The 23,322-nt window shown below is 44.7% G+C and overlaps 1 protein-coding gene across 2 annotated transcripts in view; it reads right to left on the bottom strand.

Moving 5' to 3' along the window:
• CPS1 (carbamoyl-phosphate synthase 1) overlaps nucleotides 1-23,322 on the bottom strand; it is a 153,973-nt gene that overhangs the window by 67,362 nt on the left and 63,289 nt on the right. For both annotated transcript variants that reach the window (XM_048870121.2, XM_075118122.1), the window contains exons 9-19: nucleotides 23,079-23,207; nucleotides 21,598-21,704; nucleotides 19,198-19,339; nucleotides 16,641-16,718; nucleotides 15,009-15,107; nucleotides 14,135-14,230; nucleotides 8,317-8,506; nucleotides 5,978-6,135; nucleotides 5,310-5,438; nucleotides 1,197-1,341; nucleotides 633-843 (exon numbers count right to left, since the gene is read on the bottom strand). In XM_048870121.2, the coding sequence (XP_048726078.1) occupies nucleotides 633-843; nucleotides 1,197-1,341; nucleotides 5,310-5,438; nucleotides 5,978-6,135; nucleotides 8,317-8,506; nucleotides 14,135-14,230; nucleotides 15,009-15,107; nucleotides 16,641-16,718; nucleotides 19,198-19,339; nucleotides 21,598-21,704; nucleotides 23,079-23,207 (1,484 nt within the window). The remainder of the gene's footprint in view (nucleotides 1-632; nucleotides 844-1,196; nucleotides 1,342-5,309; nucleotides 5,439-5,977; nucleotides 6,136-8,316; nucleotides 8,507-14,134; nucleotides 14,231-15,008; nucleotides 15,108-16,640; nucleotides 16,719-19,197; nucleotides 19,340-21,597; nucleotides 21,705-23,078; nucleotides 23,208-23,322) is intronic.

Here is a 23,322-nt window from a genome sequence, read left to right as displayed (position 1 = left end):
CAAATTTAAGGAATGCTGGGTGCCCTCAACTCCCACTGAAGCAATAGGAGATGTGGGTACTCAACACCTTTCAGGATTGCAATGGTAGATCCCTCATTGCAAAGCTTTCTTTGTTCTGTGTATGCCAGGCTACTATTTTATAGACATATTTACTGCGACACAAGACAAAAATGGATTTGTGTCACTGAGAAGTCAGCTAACACAATGAAATCAATCAAATGCTTGCTGTCACTTATTACTGTCTGTCTCCAGTTTGCTACAGGGCTTCGACAACTACAAGAGTTGTTGAGAACTGTAAATTAAGGACTAATTTGCACTTCTCAACAGCATCCGCAGAGTACAATTAAGAAGCCAATTTTAACCAGCCAGATTTGACCATCGTTATCTCGATTAGTTTATGATTAGCCAACAAAACAAAGACAGCTAGCAAGACCATTTGATTCAATCTGGCAGAGAGCTCATTAATAACCAAGTCCTTTGCGTTCCAGAGATGATTTGAAGCCAACGTACCGATGCCAGAGAATGTACTCTCTAAAACCAGTTACTAGGTCCCCTTCCTGAGAGGGTTTCCATTTGTAATACCCTAGTTCCCTGCCCCTTTCCCCTACCCTAGCTTTTATTTCCTGCCTTACCCTGTGGCCTTGGATGCCAAGGCAGAGCTTCTGGAGAGTCTGGCATTGACCTCAATGATGCAGTACTCCAGGGAGGTAGGATGCAGGGCATACTGGATGTTGCATTCCCCCACAATGCCCAAGTGTCGGACGACCTTGATGGCACTTTCCCTCAGCATCTGAAATTCCTCGTTGGACAGTGTCTGGCTGGGAGCCACTACGATGGAATCTCCTGTTTGCCAGAAGGAAAAACACAATAGTTTGATGGCGATAAATTCTGGTCATGTCTATGCAAACCTACTGCGTCTTACAAGTTTTGAACACCAGGTGTGATGGAAGATGCCTGTTTGGGGGCATTTCAAGGCAAGGGACAGACTATGTTATCGTGTGAAATAAGAGACAATAGGGACGGACTTAGGGTATTGAAAAGTGTGTTCCATCATATCCAGTAGCACTTAGATCTGCTAAGTATTCGACATCATCTCTCTCACCAGCCAGGTAAGTGTATTATCTATAGTCGGCAGAAAGACATTATATGAAAATGCTGATATAAATGCAATCTACGGTGAGCTATAAAGAACCTACCAGTATGAACTCCCATAGCATCAACATTTTCCATATTACAGACGGTGATACAGTTGTCAGATGCATCTCTCACAACTTCATACTCTATCTCCTTCCAGCCAACAACAGACCTCTCCACTAGAATTTGGTTGGTTACTGCAAATGCCTGGGGAGCAGGTTGAAGAATCAGTTAGGGAAGACAGACAGCAGGGGGATACAAAGGAAGAAATACATTTTTATTAAGCACACGTAACTGAACTGGACCCATTCCTGTATTTAAGGCTCTGCCACCACTGAGTGACTCTGCGCAAATTATTTCCACCCTCTGTGCCTCAGTTTCCCCATCTATAAAACGTAGGTGAAACTACTGGCTTCCTTTGAAAAAAACTTTGAGACCTACTGATGAAAAGCACTATGTAAGAGCTAGGTATTAATTATTATGTGACAATTGCCCTGTAACTTTTATTTTGCATTAGCCTCATTTAAATGTCATGGAAACAATGTGATTGGATACAAAAGAAATGAGGACCTTTGGCCTAGCAACAGAAACAAGAAATATAAATTAAAATAAAAAAAATAACGTGCCACTTCTGCAAACACTTACACACACGCTTAATTTTAGGGCTGCGAGTAGCCCCACTGACTTCACTGGGACGACTGCTCTTTGTCAAATTAAATAGCAGACGAAGCAATGGGTGCTTGGACACACTGCTGAATTAACAACACTATTAACACCGCTAGTTACTGTGACGTACTGACCAGAAGCAAGAGTTATGAATTATTCTAAAACTAACCCAGAAAACATTCCTGAGTTGCTAAACGGGTACAATCCAAATGGATACATTGACATTAATATTAACTCTTATACAAGGGGTTAGTTAAATCTCACATGGAACATAGAAAATAACACACACATTATCAGACCATCCTTTCCTCGGCCTCCTTTTTTCCCTTAATTTTGCAGCCAACGTTTAAATTACTTAGTGTCACGGTAGCCTGTGAACACAGCTGAGCCACAGCAGGGCCGCCTGATGGACCACAACACTTGATAGGACAAGGAAGTCAGCAAACCTGCTCTTAAACCCATCAGCCTAGCTCCTGCTCCAACCACTAGGCATCACCACCCACATCTCAGTTTGTGACACTTAGGCCATGTCTACAACATGTAACATGATAAATGCCAACTATGTTATAACATGTTTGTATCTTGCGATGGGGCCTTAAGGCCTCACGCTGTGCCCACTGGTATCAATGGCACTGCTCCCATTGACTTCAGTAGCAGAGGACCTGGGCCTTTGACAGCCACTGTTGTCCTCCAGCGTCAAACACCATGGGGCCCCAAGCTTGCTGGCACTACGGTAATGTAGACTAATATTAATCACCCATTTTCACATAAAAGCTCTTATTTGCATCAATGGAATTCCCTTGCACAGAATCACAGACAAACAAGAACCGAATAAAATTAGACTCGTTTGCATTGGGAAAAGGAGTCTTAAGGGCAATATAACTGAAAATTTGCAGATATTGCAGGGAATGAAGACAACAGAGTTTGATATAAAAAAAAAATGTTCCTTGGTCGAGTGTTTACAACCTTGCACTCCCTCCTTTCTAGCAGTAATTCCTCTGCTTTTTCTATTCTATTCTATATAGGTTTTTAATTCCATGCTCATCTCCATCGTATCTGAGAGCCTTCCAATAGTAAATTAAACAACATGACTACCCATCTGTCATGTGGTGTTTGTTCTCTCATCCTCTCCCCAGAGAAGCATGTGGAGTGGAGTGTCTTGTTTTGGTAGGGCTGGTTGGGTTTTGTTGTTGTTGAATATAATTTATTACTGAAGTCCAAAAGGAAACATGAAATGTTTGTATCCGAGTTCATTTATTTTTTTCTGCTAAATATTTTTAATCCATTCTGATGAAATGGAAATGTGTCATCATAGACATGTGTGATATTAGTAATCTACCTGCTAATTTACCTCTTTGTCCTAATGAGTCTGATGGGTAAGGAAAGCATTAGCACATTCTGCTTAACTAAGAAAAAAGGAGATACTCCTGCTCAAGTTGGCTCCTCAGTTTAGATCTTTCTCCAGGGCCCCATGCCTCATAAAAACGGCAATGTAGTGAGGAGCATCAGTGCATTGTGTCAATCAAACTCCAAGGAACACAAGGCCAGATCCCCCACTGTTGTAAATGGGCAGATGCCCACTGATTTCAATAAAGCTATACCTAAGGTTGCCAGGCATCCAGTTTTCGACTGGAACGCCCCATTGAAAAGGGACCCTGGCGGTTCCGATCAGCACCGCTGACTGGGCCGTTAAAAGTCTGGGTGGCAGCACAGCGGGGCTAAGGCAGGCTTCCTGCCTGCCATGGCTCCGCCTGGCTCTTGGAAGCAGCAGCATGTCCCCTCTCTGTCTCCTAGGCGTAGGAGCAGCCAGAAGGCGCCGTGCTCTGCCCCCACCCCAAGCACTGGCTCCATAGCTCCCACTGGCTGGGAATCACGGCCAATGGGATCTGTGGAGGTGGCACCTGCAGATGGGGCATCACGCAGAGCCACCTGGCCACACCTCCAAGGAGAAGCCAGAGGGGGGACATGCCACTGCTTCTGGGAGCTGCCTGAGGTAAGTGCCACTCAGAGCCTTCACCCCTCAACCCCTCCCATGCCCCAGCCCCCTGCCCCTGATCTGATCCCCCTCCCACACCCAAACTCCCTCCCGGAGCCCACACCTCAAACCCCATCCCTGCCTCTGCCCTGATCTCCCTCCCACCCTCTGAACCCCTCAGCCCCATCCCGGAGCACCCTCCTGCACCCCAAACTCCTCATCCCTAGCTCCACTCCAGAGCGCCCCCCCCCCGTCCCAGCCTGATGAAAATGAACGAGTGAGTGAAGGTGGGGGAGACCAAGTGACAGAGAGAGGGGGGATGGAATGAGCAGGGACAGGGCAGGGGGTGGGGCAAGGGTGTTCGGTTTTGTGCAAGTAGAAAGTTGGCAACCCTACCTATACCGTGTGCACCATCAGGTCCCACTGTACAGGATATTCTAACCTGGAGCCTAGTGGATTTTGTTGACTTCAGGACTGCCTACACTGTACTGCTCTTTGCTTTAATCACTAATCTAACCTTTGCGTCACAGAGTCCTACTTGTGCTGTTCCATGTTTTAATCTAGTTAATTATCCCCATCAGAGCAAATGAAACATGAGACTGAAATTATAGAAAAAAACACATCACGTTAAACTAACTGGTCCTTGATCTATATTTATCTTTGTTAGGATTCCAAGTGTTTGTCCTAGATGTTAATACTGAGATTCCAACATTTGGGTCTTGGCAGGCTAAAATACTTTTTAGAGAGTAAATTTTAAGCTTTTTTAAAAAAAATATTCAATAATATTAGTAAAGCTGGCTGGGAAAAAATATGAAGATTTTTTTTAAACTAAAAAACAACTTTTTAATCAAAACAAAAATTTTCATTGTAGTCAAATTGTTTTCCTGTTTTTCCATGGAAAATCAAAAACCCAGGCTTTCAAAAATGGAACAATTTTAACCCCAACCTGAAAAATGTTACCCACATTTTCTGCTTTCTGGTTTGTTTTTATGGGAAATTTTTAAAAAATGCTACATTTCCTGTGGAAAAATTATTGACAATTTTTGTCCCGCTCTAGTGAGTACAAAAGAGCTGACAGGCAGGTTCCTCACAGGAGTCTGGCACCGCACAAATTTCACAGTTCAGAACCAAATACAAAAATGTCCTAATCCTGTCAGTCTCTCTATTTCTGGCCCTTAGTTATAGCTAAGCTCAGTGTAGGCTTTTACTTTCTCTGCATCTTCCCTGTGACTATAGCTCCTGAGAGCAGGAGAAAAGAGGCCATTATATTGCTTTTTGACCAAAACTGCTGAAACATTTGTTCAAATTATGAATCGTTTCTGGCAGAATTTAACAGCCATGAACAATGTTACTTAATCATTCATACTACCCAAGTCAAGGGCAAGTATTATGAAGACAGAACCTTAGAGGGCATCAAGATAATGTTTTACCAGTAAGATAAAGTATGTAGATCTAGACTAATCTGTGACTATTACAAGAATATATTAAATCAGATGGCAAGGTAGATCCCTATAGCTATCAACTGCACACATACCTTGGTCCCAAGATCCAGCAGTCTCTCTTTGTCAGGACATATACCTGACCCTAGTCCACCCAGAGCATAGGCAGAGCGTATCATGACTGGGTAGCCGATCTTTTCTGCTGCATTCAAAGCATCTTCAATCTTAAAGCAGACAGGAATAAACGTCAAATAAAACGACAAGGACTAACCTGATTCAAGTGTACACATCAGGTTATATAGTGTACTGGGAAACCCATCAATAAGGCACTTCCCCAAATTAGACAAGAGAAAAGAATTATGCCTTTGTTGTGACTCCAGGAGCCAAATTTTTCCCTCAGATACACCTGGCCATTCCTACTGACTTCAATGCACCAGATCCTACTTGGTACATCTTCATTGACTTCAATGGATTTACACTAGGTATGCTTTTCATAGAATCATAGAATATCAAGGTTGGAAGGGACCTCAGGAGGTCATCTAGTCCAACCCCTGCTCAAAGCAGGACCAATCCCCAATTTTTGCCCCAGATCCCTAAATGGCCCCCTCAAGGATTGAACTCACAACCCTGGGTTTAGCAGGCCAATGCTCAAACCACTGAGCTATCCCTCCCCCCCAGCTTTAAACAGCTTTTGGTTTCAGCTGTTTAAAGAACAATAAAGCCGAGCATGGCAGCCTTGCGTCTCCGAGCTCCTCGCATTTACCGATTCCACAGCAAAGCTGGGAGCGATCTTCTCATTAATCTCGGTCAGTTTGTCAGAAAACAGTTGCCTGTCTTCGGTGGCCATGATGGCTTCAACAGACGTCCCCAGGACCTTCACTCCATACTCCTTCAGAACACCTCGTCTGAACAGCTCCACTCCTGTGGAAAGAATGGAGTTAGAATCCGATGCTGTACAGAAAGGAAAGCGAATGGGGAATCTGGCTTTGCAGCTAGCTAGCTGGGTCCATACACGGTCGCCACCGCCATAGTTTCTCAATTTGAACTGTCAAAATTCAGTGCCAAAACCAATACATTCAAGAAAGCACTTAAGTATGTGACTAAATTTAAGCATTCGATGATGTGACGTCTAGAAATAGGGATACTTTCCTGAATTGGGGCAACGAGTACCTGAAGCAGATTCTGAGCAGAGGAGCAAGCAGACCAGTGGCATAGTCACACATATATGGCTTAATTCTCTTCTTCCATGTGTCAACATGGATGGCTGCACATAAAGGATGTAAGAAAGCACTACCATTTTGATTTGGAAACATTTCACACACACTTTGCCCGGGTGTAGATGATTACACAAGGCATAGGGCAATAGAAAACAAGCCCCATTTCGTTCTAGTTCCATCTAGCCAATGAAATTGAAAGATCATTAAAGTTAGAGACAGACAAGTTCTGTTAGACAACCTTAACCACGTCCCTTTCTATGAAGGGATGTTCCATGGAGTGCAGTCTCAATGCTAAACCTGTGTAATTCTAAATGATCCAAAGAATGGGCAATCCTAAAGAGCCATTAGGTAGTGATAAAGTTTAAGTTTGTAAAGACAGTGTGGGTTTCTCCTTCCATATCTACTGTAACAGGATGGAATTATGGGAAATTCTAAATTACCACCCTTTTTGGAAATACAGTATATACTCATTCATAAGCCGAATATTTTTGGTAAAAAAGGGACGCATCAAAGAGCAGCTTATAAATGGGTCTACACCAAAATTTGATGATTTTTAAAACTCTTTGGAATCACCGAATTGAATATCTAATACATTGTCGTTTTGTTTACCTGGAGAGTCTGCAGGCATGGAGCCCCTCAGCTCCCTGTGGCTGCAGTTTGCTGTTCCCAGCCAATGGGTGCGCCACTTCCCGCAGCTCCCATTTGCTGGGAATGGCAAACCGCGGCCACTGGGAGCTGAGGGGCTCCATGCCTGTGAATGCTCCAGGTAAACAAAACGTCCAGGCCTGCTAGTGGCTTGCCCTAATGGGCCAGGAGCCAAAGTTTGCCAACCCCTGAAATATAGGGTCGGCTTATGAAAGGGTCATACAGCTTTTTCTATTTTTACCTAACCATCTTGGGGGGTCATCTTATAAATGAACAGGCTAATGAACAAGTATATACGGTACTGTAATAAAATAAACATGAAACATTTACATTTAATTTGACACATTTCAGGTCACAGCTAAATGTTCCCGTTTTAAACATTGTTTTCTATTAAAAGTGGGATAATGCTAACTAAGGAAATTCCTAAATACAACAGCACACAGATTCAAATACCTGCAAACCCTGGGGACAGCCACAATCTGCACCCAGATCCAGTCTGGATTTTGCAAATGCATCTTCCTTTTATACTACTTAGGACCAAAACCTTGAATTTGGACACACTTATTCTTTGAAGCATTAGAATGGAATGTGGTGGATTTCCTCTCACTTTAAATCTTTAAATCAAGACTGGATATCTTTCTGAAAGATAAGCTATACTTCCATCAGAAGATGATGGGTTTGGTGCAGAGATTATGGGGTGAGGTGATTTGGCCTGTGTTATACAGGAGGTCAGACTAGATGATCACAGTAATCCCTGTAGGCCTTAAAATCTATGAAAGCTGCATCTAGATCTGAATTTTGTGGTTTGGAGCCATCTCTGATCCTAAATGGAGCAGTGCCAGTTGGAGCTGCCATGCTAAGCTAAACTAAGCACCACTATCCCTCTAGCTTCCCTTTTCAATCTTCATCTTAATGTTTAGGTACAGAACACGCCCCAAATCTGTCGTCCAAACCAAGATTTATAAACTGCAATTGCAAAACACTGTTGCATGAAACATCTATAAGAGTTCTGTATAACTGATAACTATAAAATATAGCCACTACAAGTCATATTCAATAGGTACAATTAAATTAATACTTATATCAGTCCATTAGACCAATATCTCTGCTTATAAACATTTGTAAGTGAATTAAATGTTCTGGCTGAGATTGCTATAGGTTTGATCAGGCAGAGCCAGGTATAAAGGTGACGGATGTGGGGCTAGAGAGATTAATACAGCTACAATTCCACAGTACTTACCACAGTTGAGAGCTGTCTGGCCACCCATGCCCAGAATTAACCCATCTGGCCTTTCTGCTTTGATGACCTCTGTGACAAACTGTGGGGTGATGGGGAGGAAGTAGACCGTGTCAGCCTGCTTTAAGCCAACCTCATTGGTCTGGACTGAGGCAATATTGGGGTTCATCAGGACTGTCTTCACATTTTCTTCCTGAGAAATGAAAATCAACATTAAAGTTTTAAAATGTTCTGTATACTGAGAGGTAAACGCACAGAGATACTAGAAACATGACAACTATGAATGAAGATCTTAACAAGTGACTAGGTATCATGCCAGTAACTGAAAATAATGTTTTCTCTGGCTGAATAGCCCAACACCAGGTGTCTTGATCATGGTACCTGAATATTTTTCAGTTCTTTGTACCTCCCCAGGACACTACAAGAAGGAACTTCCTGTATGTTTTTCCAGACATTCTTCGAAAGAGAGAGACGGTGCAGTAAGTTTCTGTTCTCGTTTGCACCACTGCAGGTCTTTACAGTTGCTGGAATTACCACACTGAGAACCCACATTGGCCCAGTGTCTCTTTCCGCTCAGCTAGAAACACTTAAGAAAGTTCTTTAGTATTATTTGTTTTACAGCGGTGCCTGGAGGCCCAAACCAAAACCGGGGCTCTGTTTTCACTTGGACTATGCATCTAGCAAGAGAATCCTGCCCCAGCGAACATCCAATTTAAACAGACCAGACAAAGAGGGGGAGAAAAGAAGCATTTTCATCCCCATGTTACAGATGGGGAACTGAGGCACAGAAAAGTTTACGGGTGAAATCCTGGCCTCATTGACAAGGAGAGCTTTGCCACTGACATCAACAGGGTCAGGCACCTGGGATGTTTGGGAGACAGAGGTGGGAACTGAAACCAGATCTCCTGAGTTCCAGTCCAGGCCCCAGATCACCCTTCCTCTTCCTCTGGAAACATTATAAGTAGGTAGCAGAGAAGCCAACAGAGTTACACCAGTAACAATGAGAGCAGAATTCAGCCCGGTGAGTCTATAATACCTGTAGGCCAGAGGCAGACTCAGAACATGGCTGCAGCGAGAAGGTTGTATTGGGAAGCAGAGGGATTGTGGCCCTGAATGTTGATGGTCTGTAGTGCTAACACTGACTGACCTTGTATTAAAAATGACACCCAATATAGCATTCTAAAGGAAGGAGTCTGAATGATCAGTTTTACAAGATTAGTGTGGAGGAGAATAAGGAAGACGAGTGTGACCTTTACAGGACAAACTGGACACCATAATATAGAAGGCTATTGATCATAAAAAAAGAAAATGGTCAAGGGCTTGGCATGTCAGGGTCAGCAGCTCCTCAAAGCAAGAAAAAATTGCAATGCAATCAGGGCCGGTTCAGAAAACGCTGCCCAGGCTGTAGCTGTAGGAGTACCCAGCAGTTCTGCGTACTGCGCCGGCAGCAGTGTCTTGGGAAGGGGAATACAAGCAGTTTCCTGCTGACTGAGAGCTCTAGGAGGAGAATAACTCAAGCCCCCGGAGAATCTAGATGTCTTCCCTTATTATACCATCCTGGTAGGAGAAACCCCTGCTGGCTCCCCACCCTGTCTGTTTAAAAGAAAACTCCACCCACTACTCTCCTGACTCTCTCCACCAGTTCCAGGCATGTTACTTAATCCCTTCTCCTTGCAAGACTCGCCCCATCACATCCATTGCTTGCAGCCCAGAGGAGTTGGGCACATGGAGGGAGGAGGAGGTCACACACCAAACCCTGGGACTTGCACATAGTAACCCTATTCCAATGACTTTTGTAGGGGGCTCCAAGAGGTGTTTGAACTGCCTCAAATATCATGACACCAGTGTGGATCAAACCTATTTACCAGGTCATTTCCTGACATGCACTGGGAAGAACGTAATGTCAGGTTCTTTCCTACTTGAGAGGTTGGAATACCTCTTAATTCAGCAATTTGAGAGGATGATTCGTAATAATACTAAATGAAACACTGGGACAGTTCAACCAAGAGGTCCTCTGATTAGCTTACCAGGACAATCAATCTCTAGGGTTTCTGAGCTGAATAAAATGGGCTCTGATCCTCTGCCAGGAGCTAAATATCCACTGACATTATGAAAGAAGAAAGAAAAACCCTCACTTGCTCTCAGACTGGGAGTAAAGATGCATCTGGGACACATTATCCAGGAAAAAGCAAATACGGAGTAAAATACAACTAGAGTAGAATAATATAATAACCACGCACTTACCATACTGAAGCTTGTCAGAAAAGAAAACTGACATGGTCTCTGTGTCATTTCTCAAAATACATTGAATTGGCTTCTGACTGACTCAGCTGTATACTGAGAAACCAAACTCAGCAAATTATAATTTGAAAATAATTATTTTAATTACTTTAGCCTTTTTCTCTGTTCACAAATGATCTGTGAACAGGTTGGCACTGGTATGTATACAGTTTTTATTCAAAATTACTTGTGTGAACAAATGTATGGCTTGGTTTCACACTGGGTCACCCAGAATAGTCACTATTTGTGCTTCATGATTGGTCAACTAAGTCACATGCTGTTGTTTCTTTTCTCTATGTGATAACTGAAATTATATCTTCTAGGGCTGGCTAAAAAAAAGTTTCCACTGAAACTTTTAGTTGATGGAAAACTGGGAGTTTGTTTAAACAACATTTTTCAGAAAGCACCAGCTTTCCTTGCAACTTTGTGGGGGGGGGTTGTCAGAAAACCAAAAAGCAAAAGAAAAATGTTTGGTTTTTCACCAAACTGCGAAAATTTTTCAGTTTTGCAGTTTGAGTTTTTTTCCATCAAAAAGTCAAAACTTTCTGCTGGAAATTTCTCTGGAAACTTCCTCCCTTACCCCACTTATGTTGAAATTTTTCAAGGGAACCCCTTCCCCTCCCCCCCCACCCCATTTTCCAACCAATTGTAATATCTATCTATTTCAGATCCCTCCTTTATACTCATCTGTGCCAGGGTATCTGCAAACCCAGCTGGCTATGGCAAGGCCGCTCACTAATGTTCATGACAAATGCCTATTGTGCTAAGATATGCTTTTATTTAATTATATTGCATCTTCTCTCCTGATGGTTTGCTTTTCCCCACCTATCATTTTCTGGTGTGACAAAACTGCTCTTCTTAGTAAGTGTTAGAACTGTACTTTGCACAATGGGCCCTGAAATCGGATTGCAGTTCTTGGGTGTTACTGTGATACAAATAATAAATGAGTCTTCACCATAAGACGACAGGAGAGCTCCCTTTTTCTGAGTGCATAATACCTACCCGTATTTAGAATTGTTTCAGTGAATCTACCACGCAAATAACAAAAAGGCCATTCCAGCGCATATGCACTTTCAAATATTTATAGGTGCTACAATTCATGGCACACGTGCTTTCCATGCACATCCTTGCGAAGAAAAACTCACTCACCTGCGGTTTCAGAGTAGCAGCCGTGTTAGTATTCGCAAAAAGAAAAGGAGTACTTGTGGCACCTTAGAGACTAATAAATTTATTTGAGCATAAGCTTTCGTGAGCTACAGCTCACTTCATCGGATGCATTCAGTGGAAAATACAGTGGGGAGATTTATTCATTCCATGGTATGCATCCGATGAAGTGAGCTGTAGCTCACAAAAGCTTATGCTCAAATAAATTTGTTAGTCTCTAAGGTGCCACAAGTACTCCTGTTCTTTTCACTCACCTGAATGTCTGTGAATAATGCCTCGATTCAGCAGCCCTTTCAGCTTAAAGGTAGACACGTGCTTAAGTGAACTGGTGGATTTAAGTGCATGATTACGCTTTACGGAGCCAGGGCTTAAATGACTAGAAAGGTTGCAAACGATAGCAATATGGTTCAGTGTGCCTGGTAATGGCAATTGTTACTGATTATTTCTCCAAAAAAAATAATCATTAAAAGTTTGGCAAAGAAAAATCCTTAGCCTCACATTTTTTGCTCGTTACCTGTCCCCATTTTTCTCCCACCTATGCGATCTAGCTGTCCCCTTGCCAGATGCTGACCAACTGCCTCATCTTCTGCATACTACTGTAAATCACACTACCAGAAGCAAGGTCAAGGAGAGCAAGTAGTCTGGCTGATTAGCACCAAGATCAGGACAGCTGGCCCATGGTATGGGGAAGAGAGAAAGGGTACTTTGGAAGGGCAAGCTGGCAAGATTTATTGCAAAAAATAATTTTTGGCTCCGAATTAGAACTGTGAGAGAGGACAGAGAAGAAGAAATACGAGATGCCCTCCTTGAGAATTCAGACTGCTATCCGTATGGCTCTAGGCCGCTCCTCTCCTGATTTGATATGCATTGCTTGAGTATGTAGCCACCGTAGACTTGGAGCCAGCAGTGGTAATACACAGTGCAAAGAAAGCACAGAAAATAATGTTTCACCACATTTGGAATTCAGTTCTCAGCTACACCAAGTTTAAACCCGATGCAGTGTGTGAGTGTGAGTGTGTGTGTGTGTGTGTTTGAGTTTGAGAAAGAGAGAGAGAAAATGTTGGGGGGGAAGGTAGCTCTAAGCCACCATTCCTTTCCCCTGATCTTCGGCCAGCTATCTTACCTTAAAGCAGCCTCACAGCTGCTCTAAGTTACCCAGTCTGCAGCCAGCTGTGATTGTGGCAGAGTGCCATGAGCTTTCTCTTCATACAACCCCATGTGGAGCAGGTGATGGGGGCACAGGGCTGCAGAGCTGACTTTGCACTACCCAGTGATGACCCTGTCTCAAGAGCAATCCTCAGCTGCCCCTATGGGGTCATTTTTCAACAGCTTTGCTATGAACAGTGCAAAGCTGCCAGAGCTGGGGTTGAGCCTTTATGCTGTAAACTAAAACACACATAAGTTTGTTCCCTCTAGCTCTGCATATGAAACGCCCAACAAGCATGTACCAGTCAGGATTCTGGTGATGCAAATCCCTAATTCACAAGCATTCACAGGGTGTTTTACTTGTGCAATTTAGGCACACAGAGACGTGCACAGACACTTTTTCTGACTCTTGAAAATGTGGTGCGATACGTGTTAGAAAGGAGACACCAACAGGTCATACCAACATGCCTGCTCATTAAGCTTATTGGGCAAAATTCATCCCTGGAGAAACCCCTTTGACAGTGGAGTTGCCCCATGGATAAAAATGGAACATCTGGCTTTTTAAAACCTATTTTATCTCATTTATAATAAATAATAGCCTGTTGGGGAGAGCTGACTGGATAGCGCACAAAGAAAATTCACACGTATTTTCACCAGCAAACATAGCTTGTGCATGTCACTATTAATAGTGGGGTCATACCATTCATTTCCCATCAGCATTTTGGTGACTGGCACTTTCTGTATGAAAACATTCATGGAATCACAAATGTTTCACTAATTTTAGCGCAGATATTTATTCATCTGACAGCTCATTTCAGAAGTAAGTGCACTAATTACCATTCATTACTCTCCTGCTGATGAAGTTTCAGTCATCCAATCAGGGAACACAAGGAACACCATTAGACAGCGTTCAATGGTCAAGGGGACATAGTCAAAGAGAACAGATCACAACAATACAAAGGCTGAAATTCAAAGTCAAGCTATTTCCATAAGCTGGTTGGTGAGTACTTATGAATAAAGTAACACAGATCAGTTGGTCAGTAATTCATAAACAGAAATAAGGGCTAAATTTACCAATTAATTTATTCTCCCCAAATAATTCAACCAGCTCTACTGCTCAGTAACTTACATAAATCTGCAGCTTTCGACTAGGGTGGAATAAATAATCAGGTTAGCTGCAACAAGGAAAAGCAGATTAACTTCTGTTAATGTACCTGGAGCCTTCTCTTACCTTCATGGCCTTAACAGCCTGTGACCCAGAGTAATCGAATTCCCCCGCCTGGCCAATTGACAGACCTCCAGATCCTAGGATGAGAACTTTGGAAACCTAAAAGTCAACAATATAAAATGATTAGAATGATTTCACAACAGGTGCAAAGGAGGGGAGTTAAACTGGGGTGAAGGGAGACTATGCAGTGTGGAATGGCCTTGAATTATGAAAAGCTAGGTCAAAGAGAGAAGAAAAGCCAGCTTCAGAAAACCTGCAGCTTTCCGTCCAACTTTCCAAAAAAAAATTTATTGAACCCATATCGTGCACAGGCGGGTAAAGAAATGGAGGCAACTGATGTTTTACACAAAATATGCAGTAAACGTACTGATTGTTTAATTTATTTATAGACAGCCAGGCTTCACTTTGGCTTCCCACATCTCTGTGTTGTATTTTTTATTCAGCTGCATTTTGAAGGCACAATTCGCTGTGCAACTCGGCTCATGCTAAGAATTCCAAACTTCTTCTCTAGCAATGCAGCTTCAGCTTGATGCTGTCAACCAAATCTCATAGCTGGATACGACTGCATGAGGTGCCATGAAATACAGAGATCACCATAACAAGCATAGATTCTGCTCTGGAGAACATACAAAAACATATACACAAACCTCCATGTTTCAAAAACTTCCACGAAGGAACAGAGAGTTAATAAAATAATGAGAGAGAGAGAAATCCATAATGAGAAGAAATTAAATCTTAATGTAGCTTTTGTAAGGGAATCCTGTACTTCAGTTTCACAGGTAATTTTTTATGCTCTGCATTCTCTCCATCTGATTCAATACAAGTTATAGCTGGTGTATGACTGACAGCTAAAAATAAAGAACATTAATATACTGACCTCAAGTCTAGAAGCTACAGCTGTGGGCTTGGGCAACACTGAGGCAACAGTTGTACCTTTTCCCCTCTTGATCAGCGAAATGAACGAATCAAACAGGAACTGGTAAAGGTAAACATATGTATTTTAGTGCCCAACCAGGACTAAATAAATACGAATGAAAGACAGAAAAACCAGGCCTGCCATGGGTCAATCCACTGCTGATGTAAGTCAGCATAGCTCCATTGACTTCAGATGACTTTGACTTACACCAACCAAGAATCTGGCCCCATATTTCTAATTTCTATAATGATCTTTGGCGTAATGCCATATTCAAGGAAGCAAGATGGTATCAGGGGGGAGAATAGGGAGAGAAAGCCTACAGAACCCATTCAAAAAGAAAAGGAGGACTTGTGGCACCTTAGAGACTAACAAATTTATTGGTTAGTCTCTAAGGTGCCACAAGTCCTCCTTTTCTTTTTGCGGATACAGACTAACACGGCTGCTACTCAGAACCCATTCATTCATTCACTCATACCCATCCCTCCCCAACACACATACTTTACTTGTACATGGGTGATAACACGTACAAGGGAAGAATGAATGTTAAAAGTTAGAAATCAGAATATTGTACTCTTAACCAGATCAGTGGAGCTATACTGATTTACACCAGCTGTGGATCTGATTGGGCACAGTGCGCTTTCAAGGACACACTAAATCTGTCAGCATATGCAGTACACTACAGTATTCAAAGACTGGACCTGCACAAGGGGTTACAAGGACAATTCTGGGGTGGTTTTCAGTTCTTTTCAATTCACAGATCACTCAGACAGGTAAGAATTTTTACCAAGAGATTCACTTATATATTTAATCAACAATATCAAATTACAATTAAAATCAAATCAATTCCAACTATTTCTGCTTCCTTTCCCAAGAAATACTCAATAATAGATTTATGTTCAGACATGCCCTCTCCTTGCACCACTGCCTGCAACTGCTGCTTTGGCATTCACTGAGACTACACAACCAGTTGCTATCGGAATTTGCATGAAGTCACAGATGGGGGATTAACGTTTCATTTCAGTGAGGAGAACAAGAAAGAGTGAGTGTGAATCCATTTATATAACTCTACAGTTACAAAATCTGAAATTAGAACTAAAATGTATGAGAAAGTTAATGGGGTTTATTCAAAAAAAGCATCTGGGTTTCTTTTTTTTTTAATAAAATAGAAAATTTTCTTTTACAGCCATCTCAGGTAAAAGGGGTATTGGTCCCGTCCTGCAAAGATTTAAGCCCATGAGAAACTTTCTGCACGTGAGTAATCCCATCAATGTGAATGAAGTCACTCAAGGAGGCAAAGCACATGAGATCGATTTCTGCTACTCGTGTTAATGGAGTCACTCAAGAGCCTGACCCAAAGCCTACTGAAGGCAATGGAAGTCTTTCCACTGATTTCAATGAGCTTTGAATCAGACCAAATGCAGGCAAGTCTATGCAGGACTGGGATCTTGGTTAGGGTCCTGACCTTTCCGAAAACAGGACCTAGGAATGTCACTGCATCAAGATTGTCAGGGCTCTTCCATTAGCTGCTCTATACTCTACATGCATTCCTTCAGCCACCCCCATAGCAACCCTGAATCAGTCTCTGTACAGTACCTCTGTGTCTGTTGGCCCCGCACTGGCCTCCGGGTTAAATTGTGCTGTGAAAATTGGTTTGGTCTCATGCATAATTCCCTGCAGGGATAAAAGAGATTGCCTTAGACAACGACATCCTGGTAATGAGGGGGATAGGGGAGGGCTACTGCTTGCAACCCTGTAGGCACTGAAGGGCAAGCGGCTGGTATGCTTTTTGAGGCCTTTGAGTTGAAACTTATTTCATTCCAAGTCTTCACAGCGTGTTTTATCCATTAAAGCATTGAGCCATTCACCATTTTACCGGCAATACAGTACCCATGTAACCTACTGGATTGTGCACTACTGAATAGCGAATGCTTTGAACAGCGCTACTGATTGCCAAGCACTTACCAGAGAAGATATGCTAGTCTCCTTCCAGATGCAACATTGGAGCAGGTGGTGGTGGGGGGGGATACATTGGAGCAGGCTGGGAGGAGGGGACACATAGCAGTAAAAGGTCACCCTGGAGACGGCTGAAGTAGAATGACTACTTCTGCTGCTCTGATTTCATATCAGTACTGCTCAAAACACTGGGCCAAATACATCCCTGCTCTAACTCCACCGGCGTCAGTAGTTTCATTATTCTAGGGTTGGACATGGCACCGTGTCTGTAATTCAACACTGTGAGGCAAATTATGGATGCTGCAGCAGCGAACACAGGTTGTCTCTTCCCAGGGCCATTGTCAGGAGATGACAAGTGGGAACACTCTGCCAGGCCAAGGACAGCTGGAGAGTTGCCTGAGCTGGGTTTTCAGCAGATGCTGGCAGTTCCAAGCAAGCTGCAGCAGGAGGTACCAGACCTCTCTCATGAATGGCATGACACAGGCTGCAGCTTGTCCCTGGGACAACAAATTAGAGAGGTCTGAAGGAGCAGTTGCTGCATCATGAGAAGGTGACCGTGTCAGGTAGAAGATGAGAAGCCCTGGCCGCTGAGAGGGCCCACTGCAGGCTCCACCTCCACTCCCCTGAGGAAGGGCCAAAGTAGGCCTCAGCGAAGGTGTGCTGGGTGGGAGCAGGGATGAGAGATGTGGTTGAGAGCGGAGGGAGACAAAGGGAGAGAGCCTGGGATGGTGGTGAGGGTGGAAGCGAGAGATGGGCTGTTGGCTGGGGGCCTTCGTATAGCTACCACAAAGTACAGAATTCACAATTAGTTAATTATTGTGCGAGCTATGCCCTGCTTCTGGTCACAAAATATCATGAGCTGGGTACAGTGTCCCTTAATGTATTAGTTATTTTTATTTAGTCTACATATGTCTTTTCCAAATTTTTATTCCATGGCTTGATTATAAATATTTGGTATCCGCATTGGTTTGCTCAGCTGGGACTGGCCAGATCGGTCGCACGGTTTCATTTCTCTTCCCTGAACAGAAGAGAACACAACTTACACGTGGGGTTATCAAATTCAGTTTCTGTGAATGTTTTCAGAATGTGGGCTAACATCGTGTGGCTCTTCATCCCCTTCTAATGGCTACACCACGTATAGCTGTTTATGAGTCTGCTACTGCGTCCAGTATAACAGACCTGGTTCTTTAGATCAAGCAATAGGGTCTCGTGTTTTTTAGATGCAGAGGTTGTAAGTTTACCTCCCACAGATGACCCAGCCCGGGGCATCATTCTTGATCATCTGACTCTGAATTTTGCTTTCCACAAATATTTTTGACAGCCAAGTTTAACTGCTCCAATCTTCATATAAAGTGAACACAAAACGGGGTGTGCGAATGAGGCCAAAGCTAACTAATTTCAACACTGAAGCAAACGGTGGTGGGAATTTTTTTCTCCACTATTTGTCCAGCTCTACTCAGAACTGGAGCCAACACCAGCCGGCAAACAAACTTCTGCTAACAGTGTCTTCCAGAAAAGGATTTTGAACACACACTAGTACAGTACAGCAGTTTCCAACCTATCAAGTTTAATGTGGGGTGGGAGCAAAGAGCTAATACAAGGGGATAGGGAGGTATCCACCCACGCAAAATGTTTTTTTCTAAACAGCTACTCTTAAGCAGCATTTCTCTGAGTCTCAAGAATAACACAGGTTTACAGAAGGCAGCCTTGGTTTGTGGATAGGGCACCGAACTGGGATTCAGGAGGCCTGGTTCCTATTTCTGTTTGTCCACAGACTTACTGTGTGACCCAGGACAAGTCATTGCTCTCTGTGCCGCTGCTTCCCCTCCCACACTTTGTCTATTAAGGCTGTAAGCTCGTTGGGGCAGAGATTGTGTCCGTACAGCACACTGGGACACCTCAAGAGGTGGGAAGGGATCACTGCACTGATTCTGCAGCTTGCTTAGCTGGCCAAGTGGTCACCCACAGGTCACAGTAACCGATTCGGCTGACAAAGCAGTGCCACCAAATAAAGGTAATTATCAGATAATGAAACAGAGAGAAAAGATTTCTTAGGGAACAACTGGTCATGATGGATAACCTGCAATGCTGTTCCTGCAGATAAAGCAGGCTTGAGTGATGCAAGTGAGTGAAATAAATGACCATCTTTCCCGTCTCACCCATTGCCTGAGCAGGTATCTGGAGAGAGTGTGTTTACCTCATTTGTCTGATCGTTGACATTCACAAAAAGAGGTTTCCAGCCAGCAGGAAGGGTGTTGCTGTCAAGTGCATAGCCATGGTTCTGCGCAGTAATGAAAGCTTGTCCGTTCAATAGGTTAATAACTGGCTGATTCTGACCTCTAAGAAAAGAGAGGGGGAAAGGACAGAGGCAGAGATGTGGGTGATGGAGGGAACGGAACATCAAGGGCAAGAGGAGAATATCACAGTAATGCATGGCAGTTAGCAAAAGCAAAGTACTGACCATTCTAATTACGCACCTGCAGAATGACACAGATACTTTATCTCCCCAACACAAATTAATTTAGAAGGTCTGGCTGGAGGAGCGAGTTACAGCTAAGCAATAGCAGCTATTCGATTTCTATAGTCAATATCACAACCACAATGATCAAGAAATCAAATTCGAACAGTGATATTCTTTAGCAGCATTGGACCAACTCATACAAACAGTTTCTAACCTGCCTTGAAATGAACAATTGATTTAGGGGAACAAGGTCAATTGCTGGAACGAATAAATAAAGTTACTGCTATCCAGGTTACGATGGAGTCATATCAGTGTGCAAGCTGAGAGAGAGGCCCGCTGAGAAGTATGGTGGAGACAGTGCACAGAAGACAGTATCCAAAGGAGCATCGGTACTTACAAGCCAAATGTATCTGTCAATGGTAAAATCTCATCATCTGTCCAGAGTCAGATTTGTAATCTGAGCAATACACTGAGCAGAGATATCCCATTGCAGCTGCAATCAGCTTCCAGCAGGAGCAGCAATGGAGGGTGTACCAATGTTATCTTTGAAGGTGGTCACACCTGCTCCAGCTCTGATCTCTTGGGCACACAATGCCCAGTGTAAAAGTGCCATGGTTGGCCTGCTGCATGCAGTGATGAGCTGCCAAAAACTTAACAACCAGTTCCCTCCTCACCCCACGAGGGGGTCGTAGCCCACTCCCGCCCCGCCGGGGACTCCTGCCCCATCCAACCCCCTGCGTTCCTTGACGCCCCACCCCCGGACCCCTGCCCCATTCACCCCCTCCCCTGTCCCCTGACTGCCCCCAGAACTGGGTAGGAGGGTCTCATGGGCCACCGTAGTGGGTACCCACCCCACCCCTAAGAGCCAGAGGCACCTGCCGGGGGGCGAGGTGGGGAGTCCCGGCAGTGCTTACCTGGGGCAGCTCCCAGGAAGCATCCAGCAGGTCCCTCTGGCTCCTAGGGGCGGGGGAGCGTAACGGGGGGGAGCAGGGGGAGAAGCCGCTCCCCCCACTGATCACATCAAAAGTGGCGCCTTAGGTGCCGACTCCCCGCCCCGCGCCCGGCCCCAGCTCATCTCACCTCGGCCTCCTCCCCTGAACACACTGCCCCGCTCTGCTTCTCCACCCCCGCCCCACCTTCCTATGTATCAGCTGTTCGGCGGGAAGCCTGGGAGGGCTGAGAAGCAGGCGGCGACTTTGCGCTGAGGCCCAGGGAGGTGGAGGCGAGCTGGGATGGGGAGCAGATCCCCTGTGCCCCCTCCTCCCTCCGGGTTACCTGCTGCGGTGTGGGCGGCCCTCCTTGCACAACCCCACCCCAGCTCACCTCCGCCTCCCTGGGCCTGAGCACAAAGCCGCCGCCTGCTTCTCAGCCCGCCCTGGCTTCCCACCAAATAGCTGATTCGCAGGAAGCTGGAGGAGGGGGATGGAGAAGCAGAGCAGGGCGGCATGTTCAGGGGAGGAGGAGGAGGAAGAGGAGGTGAGCTGGGGCCAGGTGCGGGGCAGGGCGGGGAGCTGCCGGTGGGTGCTCTGCACCCATCAAATTTTCCCCATGGGTGCTCCAGCCCCAGAGCACCCACAGAGTTGGCGACTAACGTGCCACTTTTGGCCAGGTGTTAAATTTAGAAGCCCTTTTAGAACCGGTTGTCCCTTATGGAACAACCGGTTCTAAAAGGGCTTCTAAATTTAACTACCAGTTCTAGCAAATTGGTGCCAACCAGCTCCAGCTCACCACTGGCCGTATGTAAATTCACAGTTTCTCCTAGCGAGTTATTTAGCAGGGAGGATTAAAGCAGTATCCTTTGGACCTGAGCTCCAAAGCTGTCAGGGGATCTAGTGGAGATGTTAATTAGTGACCAGCAGCAGGCATAGTGCACAAATGAACACTGCTGGTTTCTAGCTGTGCTTGACCCAGGGAGAAAGATGTGCATTCTGCATCCATGGTGTTCACTCTACCCCTTAGGTCATGTTGAGATGTGACCTATGGGAAGAGGGACAGATATGCAGCAGCATATGTAGATCCCCAACTCATCTGGCATCCCGGACATTGGAGAGGGGAAGGCAAAATATTGATGTATTGGGTTCTTTGCAGTCCTGAGGGCATGTGTTCAGATTCTGTAAAGCAGCAGTGTCGTCATACCTGTTGGCCATGGGCATCTTGTAGGACGTAGCTCCAGCTGCTATACCAGTTACCAGACTCCCCATGCTGACTCCAAACAATGGCTCCTTGCGATCACTCTTCAAGACCTAGGCGGAGATAATTTTCATTAACCCGACTGTGAGATCCATGGGAACAGTGAATCTCCAAGTTCAGCAATAACGCAAACTAGTCCTATTCTTTACGCATTTAAATGCAATGTTTTCAATTAGGATTTAATTTGTCTTGACAGATTCCATACAAAAATGAGCTAGTCGCTTTGCTGCCAGGGTAGTGTTTCTTATACACTGCTAATGCCCAGGTGGAAATTCAGAGTGCCCAGCACACATGCACAGCTAGGGGTCAATGCTCCGCCCACCATCACATCCCTCATCCAGGTGTTTCGAGGTCACTCCATACAGCGGAACTGGTGTGGTGCTGCTGGGCAAGATCTGGGGAGGCCACTCAGTGAGTGTCTTTGTTCCTGGTCAAAGTGGTAGTGACCTTGGAGGTTTTTTGCCTTCCTCTACAGCGTGTGGTGTGGGCAACACGCCAAGAGTATGTGGGTGTATCTGACTTAATCATTTCCCTGGGGTCTTGGGCAGTGGAGCACCTTGATCCCTCCTATTCTCTACCCATGGCGCAAAACAGTCTACTCTCCTGTGGGCTGTCCTACCGTAGTCTAATTTCAGTTGTTGGGTTTAGCACAGGGTGTGGGGTGCTGTTAGTGGCCTCTGACATACAGGAGGCCAAACTAGATGATCTGGTGGTCCCTTCTAACCTTACGCTCTATAACTCTATGACTACGGGTAGTGGATGCATGGCTCTGCAGATCTGCTGAGATTGCTCCCTGAGAAGCAAGGAAACATGCCCCCCAGAAGCAACTACAGTCTCAGGGCAGGGGCAGCCACAGCCAAGCAGAAGCTCTGTGGCCTCTCTACAGCATGTGAAGGTGTGATTCCTTCTCTCCTTTGCTCCAGAAGAAAACCCCAGTGCCCAGAGCTGTGACTCAGGCTGTTTTCCTGGGCCACAGGGAATGAGCAGTGGCATCGCGCATCACTGGAACTGAGATGCTCCAGCCATTTGTAAGTTACATAATTTAGAAGGGAAGGGCATATTTCTCAGGACAACCATACTGCTCCATAATGTACACGTTTGCCTTGCTTGACTTCAACACAGATATGTACTGACTCATTAGAGTATTCTGCAAGACACCACCAGTTCTTCTTCAGCGCCCATAACTGTGCTAAAGACCTTACAACCCTATGACTAGGCAGATCTTTGGCCCAGAGCTAACAGTCTAACTAGACACAAGACAGGGATATATCCTACTAGCAAAATGACCGAGGTGAACTTGGGCACACAACTCGTTAGCTCCATGATCATTCATTTTTCAAATACATGATCTGCTCAGAAAAGACTGAGTCCTCCTAAAGGAACCATCAGGTCAACACCGGCAAGTGACCCCAGTGCACACGCTGTACCTTCTTAAGATTCTGAATCAGCTCTTGTGCCTGCATCGGATCCCCCGGGCCACCGGAAAGAAAAAGCCCATCATACTCCATTCTGGTGAAATCATGATTCCATGGGACCAAATGCACCTCCGCACCTCGCTGGCAGAGAAGCAAAAGAGGAAGGAGGAAAATGCTTTAAGTCAACTTAGCCTCTTACAGGGCGAGTTCATTCTAACTGCTCCCTTATGGCCCAGCAGACATATTCCACCAAAAC

Source organism: Caretta caretta, chromosome 11 (assembly GCF_965140235.1).
Source record: "Caretta caretta isolate rCarCar2 chromosome 11, rCarCar1.hap1, whole genome shotgun sequence".
NCBI lineage: Eukaryota > Metazoa > Chordata > Testudines > Cheloniidae > Caretta > Caretta caretta.
The sequence above is the reverse complement of the archived record's forward strand: the minus strand, read 5'-3'. Positions and strand labels throughout refer to the sequence as shown.